Here is a 16,842-nt window from a genome sequence, read left to right on the forward strand (position 1 = left end):
ACTGGCTTTCACATTCATTTTAAAGACAGTATTTCAACAAGAGAAGAGAAGGTTTAGGAAAAGTGTTTTTTAACTTCTAACAACAGAAATGTGTTTAAAGGGGCACCCGGCTGGTTCAGTCAGCAGAGCAAGCTACTCATCTCAGACGGTTGTGATTTCAAGCCCCACATTGAGCATAAACCTTACTTAAAAGAAAAAAAAAAACTTTCTATTTTTTTTTTTTTTTAAGTGAGAAAAGGGGTGTCTGGCGGATGGCTCAGTCAGATGAGTGTCCGACTCTTGGTCTCAGTTCTGGTCTTAAGCTCAAGAGTCTTCAGTTCAAGGCCCATGCTGGGCTCCACGCTCAGCGTGCAGTCTACTTGAGAAAAAAAAAAGGAAGGAAAAGAAATGTGTTTAAGGACTCAGGCATATTAATTGTTGATATGGAAATAAATTTGCTGATTAGATCTAATTTGCCATCTTTACAGACCTGTAAACAATTCAGAGTGCTCTCACAGTGGTTAATGCGCCCGACTGCTTTCCAAAACCCTGAGAAGCTGACTGAGGAAACTGGAGCATTCTCATTTTACACATGGCAGGAACAGAGAGGCCAAGCAACTTGCCCAAGGTCACAATGTAAGAATAAACACATCTACTGTCTAATACTCCTTCCATATGAATGGTATTTAACTCCTTTCTTTAAGTTTTTTTTGAAGACTTATTTGAGAGAGAGAGAACGTGCACAAGTTGGGGCGGCACAGAGAGAGAGAGGAAGGAGAGAAGCAGACTCCCCAGTAAGCCCAACTCAGGGCTCACAACCATGAAGATCATGACCTGAGCCAAAACCAAGAGTCAAATGCTTAACTAACTGAGCCACCCACCCAGGCACCCCTTAGCTCCTTTTTTAGTAAAGCAAACCCACGTAACATCAAACGAAAATATTACTACTAACTATTTGGAATTTCTATATATATCTAAAAGAAGTTATACCATACATGCACCATCTACTATAAAGATTACATCTATGTTATGATTAAAATCATGTAAAGCCTTTGGGCTTTCTGATTAGAGCTAATCAGAAAATTAAGCCTAATAAGGAAAGTGGCAGGATGACAGAGGGACTTCTTTCTAACTGCTACGAAATCATAAACTATAATTTCATCAGGAATCTAAACTTTTAAATTATGTATTTCCTAAGTCACAGCTTTCAGCAATTTAGACTGGTTTTACTGTACTTACTTCAAGCACACCCACCTTATACGTGAATCTCAATAACACATGATAAACTCACAGTTCAAAACTTATTTAATGAAAAGCTAATGGACATAAAGCTGTTAGGGGTAAAATTATATGTAGATTTTCTGAACACAGATCTGCTGAGTGATCAAACTACAATTATGAAGTTCAAAAAAGAAGCACTGAAAATTTTGTCATGATTTCAAAATCAACATTAATAATGTTATTTTCCGCCCACAACACACATACTCTGACAAGATATAATGTTTTGTCAGTTTAAAACACAACCTGAGGGACGTTTGGGTGGCTCAGCTGGTTAAGCGTCTGCTTCCAATGATCCCAGCGTTCTGGGATTGAGTCCCGCATGGGGCTCCCTGCTCAGCGGGAAACCTGCTTCTCCCTCTGCCTCTGCTGGCTACTCTCCTGCTTGTGTTCTCTCTCTCTCTCTCTGACAAATAAATAAATAAAACTTTTTATAAATAAATAAATAAAGCAAGCACGACCTGAGTAAATAAACAAGTAACCATTCAGCAAAGTACGGAAGCACTTCTGAAGCCTTTTCTTCCCCTTAGCAAAGAGAAAATTACAGAAATCATTCACAAAACTAACTAGAATCAGCCCATTCAGTGGTTAAACTGTGGGAATGTTAATGTTTTAAAAGGGCCTATTCATGGGAAAATGTCAAAGGATTAAAAACTGCATATAAATTTATTATAGCAGTTTTTAATGCACCAAGCAGAACCAAAAAGGTGTTTATATTCATGTGATTCACAGACAATCCTAAATGTTGTCATTCAACTGCCAAAATGAAAGGAATTATAACTATTAAAACGTCAAAGTTTCAGCAGCCACCATGCAAGATAATATTGCCTTTATTTTCTCAAGAAAGGAACAGAAAAAAAAAATGACTTCAAAATCCAGATTCCTACCAACAACACCGAGAAAAACAAAGAAGGGAGCACCTGCAATAAAACGTACTTGCCCCTTCCTTCAGCTCAGGTCATGATCCCAGGGTCCTGGGATCGAGCCCCACATCGGGCTCTCTGCGCCGCGGGGAGCCTGCTTCCTCCTCTCTCTCTGCCTGCCTCTCTGCCTAGTTGTGATTTCTCTCTGTCAAATAAATGAAAACGTACTTGCCCCTTACTTTAATGTTTTAAACAAGGTTCGTTATACTGCCCCCATTTAAACTGTTAGTTTGAAGGAGCCATCAACCCCAGCCAAACTCAACGCATCTTCCAAAGGGACCTTGCACAGAAAGGTATCAATGAAAGAACAGGAAATGAAGGTTTTTAACTCAAGATGTAAAAACTGGAAGGGGTGGGGGGTGGGAGGTTGGGGAACCAGGTGGTGGGTAATAGGGAGGGCACGTATTACATGGAGCACTGGATGTGGTGCAAAAACAATGAATACTGTTACGCTGAAAATAAAAAAAAAAAAAAATGTAAAAACTGAACTTCTTTTGGGCCCTCAATTGGAGAAAATAAGATGCCAAAAAAAGAAATCTCGAATTATTTCTTCCCTTAGTTGAACGGTGAGGACGTGCAAACATCTGATGGAAGAAACGGAGTTGAGGAGGCGGTCAGCAGCTCCCCCAGGCCCACCTCAACAGCACAGCAGACGGCTTCACCTTGAGAGGTGCTCATAAAACCGCACAGCAAGTACGCCAAAGGGAATAAAAACATAGCAGCGGAGACAGGCATCAAAAATTCAAAGAAAAAAAATAGTTTTACAATGACTGAATAGTTTCTGTCAGTTAAAAACTTGTGACCGAATTCAATAAAGTCTCTTTTCCTGTTTCTCAGCTGAGGTAACAGATCAAGGACCTCTGAGAAAGGATCATTCAGGCAGCTCCCTGGGAACAGAGAGAAGCCCCACTCCACGCAAGGCAAGGTTAAAACACCGGACGGACTATCCAGCTGCTTGCGTGACTTAAGCGTAAATAACGTAATCATTACCTTTACGCTGTGAATAAGGGAACTCAAACATTAAAGTACCAGCGCTTGGAACATACTGGACTTTGAAAGTGCTTGAAAATGTGAACATTTTCACATGTGATTCTCTACTCAAAGACTGTAATTAGATACAGCAGGTCCTTAACTGTTATTTGAAGCTCAGTCTGTGATGATACCTCCAAGTGGAGACTGTGTAGCATGAGGGTCAAGTGAATCCGTGTCTGCAGCTACAGGATCTGGGTTTAAATCTGGTCGGCACCAGCTATGAACTGTGTGACCCTGGACAACCCCCAGGTCTGTGTCCTCGCCTGCAGTCCCTACATCACAGACCTGATGGGAGACATACCCAGGGACAGGCACTGAGGGCAAAGAGTGAGCACTGGGCCACCCGGTGAGTGCTCAGTTAACAACTGCTGAATTAACCATCGTGTTTGCATTAGAAAGTCTTTTGGCTGACTATACGCATTTTTTAATAATGTAAGAGGGATCCCCCAAAAAAAATCAGACTGGTAACTGGAACCTAACAACTGCAGAGAAATGGCGAACCGGGGCACCTGAGTGGCACAGTCGATTAAGTACCTGACTCTTGATTTCAGCTAAGTCGTGATCTCAGGGTCGTGAGATTGAGCCCCATCTCTGGCTCTGCCCGCTCAATGAGGAGTCTGCTTGAGACATTCTCTCTGTCTCTCTCTGCCCTCCCCTATGTGCACTTTCCCTCTAAAATAACTTGTTTAAAAATTTTTTTATTAGGGGCGCCTGGGTGGCTCAGTGGATTAAGCCGCTGCCTTCGGCTCAGGTCATGATCTCAGGGTCCTGGGATCGAGCCCCGCATCGGGCTCTCTGCTCCGCGGGGAGCCTGCTTCCTCCTCTCTCTGCCTGCCTCTCTGCCTACTTGTGATCTCTCTCTCTGTCAAATAAATAAATAAAAATCTTTAAAAAAAAAAAAAATTTTTTTATTAAAAAATAAAGTTTAAAGAAATGTGTAAGTACAACAAACTGAAGTTTTAAAAACATGATGTGATGTGGTATGTACATACTATGGATATCATTCAGCTTTAAAAGGAAATTGAGGGGCACCTGGGTGGCTCAGTGGGTGAAGTATTTGCCTTTGGCTCAGGTCATGATCCCAGCGTCCTGAGATCGAGCCTGGCATCCGGCTCCCTGCTCAGCGGGGATTCTGCTTCTCCCTACCACTCCTCCCCCACCACTTGTGTGCTCTCTCTCGCTCACTCTCTCTAAAACATAAAATCTTTAAAAAGGGGGGGGGACAGACACGTGCTAGTGCATGGATGAACCTTAGAATTATGCTACGTGAAAAAAGCCAGACGCAGCATGACAGATACTACATGGTTCCATTTATATGAGGTGCCTAGAATAGGCAACTTCATAGAGACAGAAAGTAGACTAGAGGGTACCAGGGGCTGGGGAAAGGAGGAGTCGGGAATTATTATTTAATGGGTACAGAGTTTCTGTCTGAAATGATGAAAAAGTTCTGGAAATGGACACTGATGATGACCATAACTGGGAATGTACTTAATGCCACTGAATCACACATTTAAAAATGGCTACAACAGTAAATTTCACGTTATGTAAATTTTCCCATAATAAACTACGTGAGTTAAATCTTTCCATATATTATAGGAGAGTTAGTAAATTATAACAGATGCAACTCAATTCTCAAATATCAACATGCAAACATGCTCATCTCTGGACTATCATGCAACAAAAAAAAATCTCTAACATGGCCAAAAAGTTCCTTGCTCACTGTTTGCCTTTTACCACTCCTCTAACAAGCAGGACTTACTCCTGCTGTGGGTCCATATTCATACTTGCTGTTCCTCTACCTGGAATACTCTTTCCCCGGAATTTGCATGGCTCATCCCTGATTTTGCTCATGTCTCTGCTGCTTCCCTGCAGACCCTCTATCTAAAGATATCTAAGGAAACCTCCTGCTTCTATCTGCTCCCATTCTATCACTCCGCACGACCTTTCTCTGCCTTATTTTTCTTCACTGCACTTGGCATTTTCAGAAATGATTTTACAGATTTATTTCCTTTCTTATTGCCCATCTCCTCCACTAAAATGCAAGCTGCAAGAGGGCAGCTTCATTCCTCAAGTTCACTGAAAGATTTCCAGCTCCTAAAAATAGTGCCTGGGAAATAGGGGGCTTTCGATAACTATTTTTTTGGTAAATAAATTTTTTTAAATTCCCATTTACTGGAAAGGAAATATGTCATACAGAATATGTTATTTTTTTAAAAAGATTTTATTTATTTATTTGACAGAGAGAGAGAGAAATCACAAGCAGGCAGAGAGGCAGGCAGAGAGGGGGAAGCAGGCTCCCTGTTGAGCAGAGAGCCCTATGCAGAGCTCGATCCCAGGACCCTGAGATCATGACCTGAGCCGAAGGCAGAGGCTTAACCCACTGAGCCACCCAGGTGTCCCCAAAATACATTATTTTTAAGTTGCATAATAATAATAGAGTTTAATCCCATATTTGTAGGAGAAAAAAGGCAAATATAAATAAACATGACTATCTGTAGGTATGTGCATTGTAAAAAGTATGGGAGAATATATTCTAAATATCAACAGTGACATTCTCTATGTGACAAGAACACATGACCATTTTCCCTTTTGTTTTCTAACTTTCCTACAATGAAAGATTTGTGTGATTAAAAAAAAAAAAAAAGATGATTTTTACCAGCAAAGCAACTACTAGAAACTCACTCCCCTTACACAGTTAGAGATATGCATAAAGACTTGGCTACTATTAAGTTCATCAGTTTTACATTTAATCACAAAAAAAGAAACGACCCAGAAGTCCAACATTAGTTAAATAAATTACTGTCCTCTGTAAGACAGCATATTGTACAGCCGTTTAAAATCTATATTGTAGGAAAACAATGACATGAGGAAAATGTAAAGTTAAAGAACACGTAGAATACAACCCATTTTTTTTTAAAGATGTTATTTATTTGAGAGTGAGTGGGCAAGAAAGAAGGAGCGAGAGCACAAGCAGGGGGAGGAACAGAGGGAGAAGGAGAAGCAGACTCCCCACTGAGCAGGGAGCCGGACCCCCGGACTCCATCCCCAGGACTCCAGGATCACCACTGGAGAAGAAGGCAGACACTTAACCAACTGAGCCACCCAGGTGCCCCGATGCAAACATTTTATGAGAGAACTGATGGCATATACACCAAAATGTTAATAATGGTTACTCCTTATTTCTTTGCTTTTTCTTTTTTTAAGTAGGCTCCAGGCCCAGCATGAGCCCAACACAGGGCTTGAACTCAGGACCCTGAAATAAAGACCTGAGCTGACATCAAGAGTCAGATGCTTAACCAACTGAGCCACCCAAGCGCCCCAATTATGGTTACTTCTTATCGCTATTATTTTTACCTTTTTTGCCTTTGTGCTTTGCTGTTCGCAAAGGAACCAAAAGCAAACACACATTACTTTAGTATTCAAAAACATGAGCTTAAGTGACCATGTTGACAGTGCCAAAAATTGCCTTCTTGCCTTGTTTGAGCGCCATCTAGTGCTCAGGACACATAATACCATTTTCACAATGCAGTAGGTTTCTACAGGTAGTCGTTACAAACAGGGCATTATGTAAGCACAGAGACAAATATCACTATACTCTGTGTCTGACCTGATTTCTACAACTGAACAACTGATTCAAAAGAGTCAGTGGATTTCTGATCTTTAGGATAAAGTAGTTATCAGAAAAATTGGTTAGATTTCTTTTTTTCATCCCTCAAATATTTCAGGCTAACTCTGAAGACGACTAACTCCTTGAAGAAGTGGAAACTCAGACACTGTACATGCATTATGGTGTTTAATCTAGACAGTAGGCATTATTTCCATTTTACGGAAGCATCAAAAGGCCCAGTGAGATGAAGCAGCTTGCCTAGATTCACAAAGCTGGGGAGTAGCGGAGCTGAGATGTAAGACGAAGTTGGGCTGCTCCAAAATCCATGCTCCCCCAACATGCTTCGCTGTCTCCATTCTTTACAGGTCACCAAAAAAATCAATGCACCTTTCAGGAAAATTATTCTCATTCTCAATTAGTATACATGCATGTGGACCTCCAAAAAACAAAACCAACACACAGACCAAAAGCAGAAACAGAATCATGTATACAGAGAACTGGTGGTTGCCAGAAGAGAGGGAGGTGGAGGGATGGATGAAATACGTGAAGGAGATTAAGAGGTTTAAACTTTCAGTTATAAAATAAATAAATCATGAGATGAAAAGTATAGCAGAAAACATAATCGAGAATATTATAATGACATTTGGTGACAGATGGTGACTACACGTTGAGGCGAGCACTGCACAATGCATAGAATACTGAATCACTATGTCACACATCTAAAACAAGTACATTTCAATAAATGTATGTCAACTACATTTCAATAAAAATTAAATATGCAAGTTATCACTATATTCCGGAGTGTTGCTCTCAAATCTAGAACTGTAAGCTCATTAAGCATTTAGGTTCAAATCAAGTATCAATTTAAAACAAAAGAACATTTAAAACACACCGTGCTATCTACTCTTCTGTTGGCCACTCAGTTCCATGAGGACAGCTGTCTCTCATTTGACGCACTTTCTCCTTTCCTGCTCCTTCTATTCTAACATCCAGCCCACCCAAAAAGTAATGTCCTTAAAACAATACTTTCGCTAAATCCACTAAACAAGAACCTACAGTTCTAATCCTCAGCTTTCTAACAGGTGTGGCCAAAAAAATAAGCTCCCTTCTCCAGGTCACCAGACCTGGGCAGCCCCATCACTTCACCCTGCAACACCATGAATCATGTTGGGAAGCGCTTTCAGTGATCCATAAAATCCGTTCCCAACCTACTACACTTGTTTCTCATATCTTGCCAACACAAACTAGAAGAACTAATGGAAGTCTTTTGGTCATACTTTACTCACAGCACAAGAATCACTTTTTTCTTTTTTTTAAGTAGGCTCCACACCCAGCATGGAGGAGCCCAGCTGGGGGCTTGAACTCACAACCCCGAGATCAAAACCCGAGCTGAGATCAAGAGTTGGATGCTTAATCGCCTAAGCGCCCCAGGTGCCCTCACAAGAATCATGTGTTCGCAGCTATTCACTGTGGCATTTGTTTGCAATGTAGTAACAAAATGCTGGAAGCAATCCAAATGGTTAAACTATACAGCTGTAGTAATTTTGGCATGTACAGGGATGACATGCTATGCCTTCCTCAAAAAGAATGAGGAAGCTAATACATAAAAGGTTCTCCAAAATACAATCAGAGGAAAAAGCACAAAGTGCAAAAGCATATGTAATACATAGTATCACCTAAAACAAGGGGGATGTGTGTGCATGTGTTTGTAAACGCACGTGCTATGGTCTGAATGTCTGTGTCTGCCACCATAATGTATCCGTTGAAATCCTAACCCCCAGAAGTAATGGTATTAGTAGGTGGGCCTTTGGGGTGATTAGGTTATGAGGATGAAACCCTGACGTATGGGATCGGTACCATTACTAAAAAGGCTCCCAGAGAGCTTGTCGCCCCTCGCGCCAAGTGAAGAACAGAGAAGGTACTGGCTGTGCACCAGGAGGAGGGCCCTCACCCAGTCATGCTGGTACCAGGACTGTGAACAATAAACTCCATTTGTTTTTAAGTTACCCAGTCAGTGGTATTTTATTATAGCGGCCTAAACACATGAAAAAAACATGAAACGGCCCTTGAAAGTACACTTAAGATGACTGGTAACATTGGTTGCCTCTGGGGAAGAGAACAAGACATACTGGAGGACAGAGGAAGAGAGACTTCCCACTTTTTAACCTCTAAGTCTTTCGAATTTTGGACAAGAATGTGTTATCGGGTCCCTGGATGGCTCAGTTAGTTAAGCATCCAGCTCTTGATTTTGGCTCAGGTCGTTATCTTGGGGTCGTGAGATCAAGCCCCGTGTGGTGCTCCCTGCACAGAAGAGAGTTTGCTTGAGATTCTCTCTCCCTCTGTCTCACCCCTGCACTTATGTGCACTCTCTTGCTCTCTCTCTCAAAGAAATCTTTAAAATATAAAGAACGTGGGGTGCCTGGGTGGCTCAGTTGGTTAGGCGTCTGCCTTCGACTCAGATCATGATCCCAGGGTCCGGGGATCAAGTGCCACACTGGGCTCCCTGCTCAGTGGGGAGCCTGCTTCTCCTTCTCCCCATGCTTGTTCTCTCTCTCTTGCTCACTCTCTCTCACACAAATAAATCTTTTAAAAAATAAAAACTTAAGAATGTGTTATCTTTTCAGACAAAAATAAATTACAATTTTTACAATTCCATCTACGGACACCATGGTTCTTCCATTTCTTCACACCATCTGCCAATGCCAGAGGAGGCTCTAACCACAAGACAGGCCCCTGTGATCAACCTTTTCCTCAGGCAGGCTAGTGTCCCACTGGTCCACACCCACGCACAGAACTGTGTCCTGCCTCACTGCCTCTGTCCATGCTCTTTTCAGAGGCATTTGAATTCTCTCTTTCCTTTTCTCTCCCTTTCTAAATCACTCACCTCCTTTGGGGCTCTGTTCACATTCCAACACCTCCAGAATGCCTTCCAGGACCCTGTAATCGTGACTATCCTACATGGTTATCCATGTACCTTCTAACACTGTTTGTTTGGAACATGATAACTGATCCTGTAACTGAATTATTTTAAAAAAAACAAACACTGAAGAAGTAATACGGTGGACCTGGAACAATGCAGGGATTGGGAGCACCAACTCCCACAAAGTAGAAAATCCACATATAACTTGTGGCCCAGAACTTAACCTCTAATAGCCTAATGTTTACCAGAAGCCTTACCAATAACATTCAGCAGATTACCACCTATTATGTATATGTAAATATACTGTATTCTTATAGTATATTTATATAGTATGTATATAGTAAATTTATATATAAATATAGCATATATAGTATATATATTTATTATAAATATAAATATAAATGTAATATATATATTACATGTAATATATATGTATATATAACTATATATAAATATAAATATTACATGTAATATATATATTACATTTATATTTTTATATATATAGTATTTATATAGTAAATTTAGCTAGAGAAAAGACTACACCATTAAGAAAATCAGAAGGAAAATACATTTACAGTACTCTAATTACAGTACAGTACCATACCACATTTATTGGTAAAAGATCCACATTTAAGTGCACCTGCAGAGTTCAAGTCTGTGCTGTTCAAGGGCCAACTGTAATTTCTGCTGAAGGACAGAGTAATGACCACAGGTGATACAGTTAGGGTAGCTAATAAAATGAAAGCCTGATCTTAGCCTTTCTATTGAAAATCTTTCAGGGGTTCCCACTGATACTAGGACAAAATTGAAACTGCTTAATATTTTCTACAAGGCTCCTCAAATCAGCCAAACCCCCACCCCTCACCTCTTCAGTTTTGCACACCTGCCACGTTCTTCCTCACCACTGGGAGACTCTGCTGCTCCCCTCCTCTGCCAGTCCTGCCCTACTCCCGCCCCCTTCCCTCGGGCTCAGGACCCTGAGCATCGCTCCTGCTTTGGCTGCCTCCTGAAAGGAGTACTGGCTGAGGGACACAGGGGTGGGAAGAAGGCTTTCATTAAACATCCTTTGGTACCTTCTGGGATTTGAGCCAGAAGGGAAACGAACCTATGCCTCTTCCTCCTGAAAATCTGTGACTCACCCTGTCCGATTCTAACTCAGACGCTGAGCTCCTGCTACTGCTGTGCTCATGCGTCCCTGTACTACTTCTATAACAGCTTTTACCACGGTTCACTGTGCTCATCTATTGTTTACAGATAGATTGTAAGTCCTTTGAGGGCAAGAGACTTGACCTAGTTCTTCATTATATCCTGAGAAGCAAGTGAATAAATAATAGCTTATAAACAGTGAAAGGTCATCTGGCCTAGTCGTTCTCAAGGACAAGCAGGACACATACTATAAATATGATAAGCACACACCATACACTCACAAAGGGATACTCGGATGCCCACGAACCAAAAAAATAATAAGCATAGTTCTGTCTCTTGTTTTTGCTGCTATTATTTAGTAATCTATAAATGTACAAAAACAGCCATGCAAGTAATTTAAAAATATTTTATAAGAAAAATAAACAGCATATTAAACTTAACTCTTAAATTAACCTTGATTTCATTTCAGACTTTTGTTTCACAAGTAATTTTTGTAATATATTTTTTAAAGATTTTATTTACTTATTTGACAGACAGAGATCATAAGGAGGCAGAGAGGCAGGCAGAGAGAGAGAGGAGGAAGCAGACTCCCCGCTGAGCAGAGAGCCCAACGCGGGACTCGATCCCAGGACCCTGAGATCATGACCTGGGCCGAAGGCAGAGGCTTTAACCCACTGAGCCACCCAGGCGCCCCCACAAGTAATTTTAATAAGGTGAAAGTTAAAAACTACTGAAGAGCCTAAACAGGATTTTGCAACCATGCCTGGAAACGCTAACAGAATCTGATGACTCTAGTGCCAACAGTAATTTATAGTAAGGAAGAATTAGATTAGTCCTGAAGGCCTTATAGTTTCCAAAATATTGGCAGACACCAGTTTTTGGCTGCAAAAATGGGCTGCACTTGAAAACCGCACATATGGGTCCAAGGAGTTCCAGAAGTGAGCAATCTCAAAAACGTCTAGGTTCAGAGATTCACCTCCGTCCCAAGTCATTCACAAACGTGGTATTTCCATCCCTGCCTCTGTCAATGAGGTGGCACCTGCCAGCTCAGAGTCAAGGTCCTACAGGTCACACGTCCAACACCAGCACTGAGGGGGCGGGAGTCTCAAACCAAGCGACAGAGGGGCACCACCACAAGTGAAGCCCCTGGGACTCTTCCCCCCACCTGCCACATGCAATGTGTTCACTTTCTGCTCTTCACACTTTCTGAGATTCCTGCAATACTTTTCTGCGTAAACTAGGGTGAATTAAGAAAAAAGAACGACGTCCAAAAGAATAAATACATGAGAGCAGCAGCAGATTTTCGAGAAAGAGCAGGAATTAACAAAGCAAACTAGAGAGCCATGGTAATTCAAACTGTGAGGCAAACTCCAGAGGATTAAAAAATAGACAAAAAGGCTAACACCTTATTCACATCGCTGTTTGTTAAGCAATCCATCCTGCCCCTAGTACCCCAAAGTGCGAGTTCAGCTTAAGTACATGGACACACTGTTCTTCTTCTCCAAAAGTACTTGCCTGGGAGGGTGCCGAGGTGGCTCAGTGGGTTAAGCCTCTGCCTTTGGCTCAAGTCATGATCCCGAGGTCCTGGGATCGAGCTTTGCATGGGGGGGGGGGGTCCCTGCTCAGCAGCGAGCCTGCTTCCTCCTCTCTCTCTGCCTGCCTCTCTGCCTGCTTGTGATCTCTCTCTCTGTGAAATAAATAAGTAAAATCTTTTAAAAAAAAAAAAAAAAAAAAAAAAAAAAAGTACTTGGCTATTATTTTCTTTCCTTGGCCATTTAAGTTTTAGAATCAGCTTATCAAGATCTCTCCACCTCACTCCCCCCAACCCCCAAGAAAAGCTGTTGGGATTTTAACTGGAATTGCCTTCTCTATAGGTCAACCTTGGAAGAACTGACGTTTTAATGACAGTCTTCGAAATCTTTAAATGTGGTATCACTCTTCGTTTAGTTAAGTCTTCTGTACTGTCCTGCAGAAGACACTGCACTGCAGTTTACAGAAGGGAGAACTTGTTTTGACAACAAATGATGCGGTCTCTCTCTGCCCTTTTTTCTCTTAGTGTTATTTCAATGGGAGCAGCGGTACTCAGTGACAACTCCTCAAAAGTTGCTGACGCTACAGCTGGCTCCAGTTTGACCTCTCCTGCCCCTCCACAGCATCTTGAATTTTCCAAGGATCTCAGAAGCAGTAGTAAGTAGCTGCTTCATATAATGTGCAACTAATCCGTGCTATCCCATGAACTGCAAACTAAGGGAAACTCCTGAGGCCCAATCCAGCTGTATCCAGGAGTTAGAAATTAAACTTTATTGCCAAAGTATATAAATAGTTCACAAAAAGGAAATGCCAATAATCCTTAATCCTTAAACACGTAAAAACAAACATAACCTTGATCACTAAAGAGAAGCAAATTGAAACCATAAGGACCACAACACACATACATACATAAATTTTCTTTTCTTTTCATTCACCATCAAAAAGAGAAAGAGGGGCGCCTGGGTGGCTCAGTGGGTTAAAGCCTCTGCCTTCAGCTCAGGTCATGATCCCAGGGTCCTGGGATCGAGCCCCACATCGGGCTCTCTGCTCAGCAGGGAGCCTGCTTCCTCCTCTTTCTCTCTCTCTGCCTCTCTGCCTACTTGTGATCTCTGTCTGTCAAATAAATAAATAAAATATTAAAAAAAAGAGAGAGAGAGAGAGAAAGAGAAGACCTTCCAAGCCTGGGATTAAGGGGGAGGGAAAAATACTTGTCACCATTATACTATTTTTATTAAACTGGTAAAGGAACAGAATTAAGTGTTTACCCTTATTTAAGAATATAGTAAAAACTGTATTTTATATAACCTGAATGATGAAGGAAAGCTCTTCTTTACAGAAAAGTTCCACTTAATAAATGTACAAGAAATGACCAAATTAGAAATATCACCATTTTGTAATTTCTTATGAAACAGGTTATTCAGACCAAAATCATCAACATTCTCAAACCTCTGAGCAAATTTAGCATAACTAAAACCACACATTTTCTGTGTCCTGATGTAATACAGTATGAAGTATATAAAATCACTCATATAATACTCTTACCAAAACTGTTTAAATTTTATCAAGCCTTTAAATCTGACTTCCAGTTTACAGAAAACAAAAAAAAAAATTTTTTTTAAAGTTATGGTATGAGAAGCAATCAAGTCAATCAAGAAGGTAAAACATTCTACAGAAAAACAGACCCAATTTGTTCTTAATAGCACAGGAAAAAGCCTGTGGCAGGGGCTGGAGAGTGAATACCTCTATTCTATAGACGTTTAGGAAATATACCAACTGCACCGTATCCACCTTATTTGGTTCCTAATGTTAGCAACCTTTATGAAACAGCGAGGGAAATGTCAATATGGACTAGGTAGGAGGACTTATTGTTAGTTTTGTTAGGTCTAATAATGGTATTAGGTCACAGAAAAAAACATCCTTATCTTACTTTAAAATACTTTAGAGGGGTGCCTGGGTGGCTCAGTGGGTTAAAGCCTCTGCCTTCGGCTCAGGTCATGATCTCAGGGTCCTGGGATTGAGCCCCACATCGGGCTCTCTGCTCAGCATGGAGTCTGCTTCTCCCTCTCTCTACCCTCTCTCTGCCACTCCCTCTGCTTGTGAGCTGGCCCGCTCTCTTTCCCTCTCTCTGCCAAATAAATATATAAAATCTTAAAAAAAAAAAAGATACATTTTACTTAACTGTGGGGGGAAAACGCAAGGGACAGCAGCAGAAAAAATAAAAAACAAGGTATGTGTAGGATGCTAGCACTAGTGTTCAAACAATTTTCTAAAACTACATGCAATAAATGCTTAAGTAACCTTGTACTATTCTAGAGCTTCAAAAGAAACTGCTATGAGGAATCATCTCTGGGGAAGGGAGGTGGCTGGGTGGAAGAAAGAAAAGAGAAAAATGTATTTTCTACTTGCATCTCTTTATTTTCTACTGGCACATGTATGACAAGATAGACTGATGGACAGACAAAACATTAAAAACTTTTTTTTTTTTTTTAATAAGCATACCACACAAGTTCATGTGGCCTTCTACATGGATTTTCAATCTCCAAGTAACCTTTTACCTGCTGGTTGGTGCAGGGAAAGAAAACGAGAGAAGCTGATTCCAGAACGGGTCATTCTCAGAGACAGATTCTGTGCCCGATAACTTTTTTAAGTACTCATTTTTAGGAAGATCACCGATTCTGCTGCTGTTCGATCCCATCTTCTAATCTGGTAGATAACTTGCCCTTAAGCCTTCATTTCCACAAGACAACCTATAAAGAATGAAAAGAAATTTCAAACTTGTTCACAATTAACCATATTTTTCCTATCTTTGACACAAACGTAAAAAAGAAAAAAAAACTTTTTAAACTTACTTGAAGAAATCACACTTCTATTTTTAAATATATTAGACACCAGCTACAAAGGAGGGAATAGGGATAAAATCCGTCTTAGCCAACACATATACAAAAATCCAAGTCTATGCTTATAGATCTTTGAATGGGCATACCTCTGCCTAAGAATATATCTCAAAGCAAATCCCTAACAATGACAACTTATTACAAATTGTCTGAAAATGAGGCTCCTTAACAACGAAGGATGGTGATAGATAAAGACTGGATGTCTTGAATGCCCTCAGAACAGGACAAGTAGTTAAAGTGACGACCACGTGCTACCTACACTCAGGGGGAAATGAGGCTTGAACTGAGTCACATGCTGAATGAGAATGGGCTCCCTGTTCCAAAGCAGTCACTTAGTGTCCTTCTCGTTCTGTGGTCACGCACATCAGCATTTATTGGCATGCCTCTTCTCCTAAACCATTGGTTTTGGTGGTTTTTTGTTGTTTGGGGTTTTTTTGTTTTTGTTTTTGTTTTGGAGAGGGTGGGAGGGACAGAGGGAACGGGAGAGAGACAATGAGAAGCAGGCTCCACGCCCAGCAGGGAGCCCAACATCAATCTAAGGACCCTGAGATCATGACCTGAGCCCAAATCAAGAGCTGGACGCTTAACCCACTGAGCCACCCAGGCTCTTACCTTTCTACCCCCAATGTCTAGAGAGATGTAACAGGCATTCCCTAAGTAGTATGTTGAAGGGAAGAGTAGATGAATAAATGATTAGCATCTTCAATATTTGTTGTAGTTGGTCACTAACGGGAAAACTAATAGTTAAAATACCAATCACTATCCTCATCAAATCACACTTAACCCAGTTCCAAATCATGGTCTATCTCAATTTGTTCAAGAAAAGTCTCTCACTGGCGATAAAATGGTGGTAAGATGAATAATAAATTACACTATGTTAAAATTACCATTGCAATGAAAGCAAATGATATCCAAAGGAAGCTTGGGTTGGATGAGAACTTATATTAGTAGTGACTTACTTTCTTATGTCTGTCCCTCCTTACTCCACAGAGACATTGAAGCCAACATCAGAATTTGGAAGCATGCCTTCCACATTCTCTTTGGAACTCTGGGACTGGCTTAGGCTCAATTATCTAAAGACGTGAGGCTTCCCCAATGCGCATGGACAGCTGATCTTCTGAATATGAGGGAGAAATATTGATCTGGCTTCTTGTCACCTGCCCCTGAAATCAAGACCACTACTACTTTCCTCTTCCCTGCTCAGGGGACAGAGACCCCAAAACCAGCTGGCTCCAACTAATCCTCCATATCAAGCCAGCTAACCATAAACTTGATTTTGGTTTAACTTCGTAAATAAGAATTATTAAGCCTAATGAGAAAATGCTATAAAAATATTGTGCAATATATAAATATCTTACTCGTTGTAACTTATTCCAGAGCTATTTTATATATCTTAAGCAATTTAAAATTAATTTTTTTAATATAATCTTACAATGGGGTACATTACACTAATGAAAGTGAATTAATGAGAGCTACAATTACCAACACCGACGGACGTATCTCAAAAGTATAGAATAACAGACATGGTATGAT

The 16,842-nt window shown here is 40.8% G+C and overlaps 1 protein-coding gene across 2 annotated transcripts in view; it reads right to left on the reverse strand.

The window, feature by feature from the left end:
- Nucleotides 1–16,842, reverse strand: part of DYM (dymeclin) — a 344,284-nt gene that overhangs the window by 301,730 nt on the left and 25,712 nt on the right. For both annotated transcript variants that reach the window (XM_046025177.1, XM_046025176.1), the window contains exon 2: nucleotides 14,971–15,162. In XM_046025177.1, the coding sequence (XP_045881133.1) occupies nucleotides 14,971–15,110 (140 nt within the window). In that variant the 5' untranslated portion in view covers nucleotides 15,111–15,162. The remainder of the gene's footprint in view (nucleotides 1–14,970; nucleotides 15,163–16,842) is intronic.

Source organism: Meles meles, chromosome 12 (assembly GCF_922984935.1).
Source record: "Meles meles chromosome 12, mMelMel3.1 paternal haplotype, whole genome shotgun sequence".
Lineage (NCBI taxonomy): Eukaryota > Metazoa > Chordata > Mammalia > Carnivora > Mustelidae > Meles > Meles meles.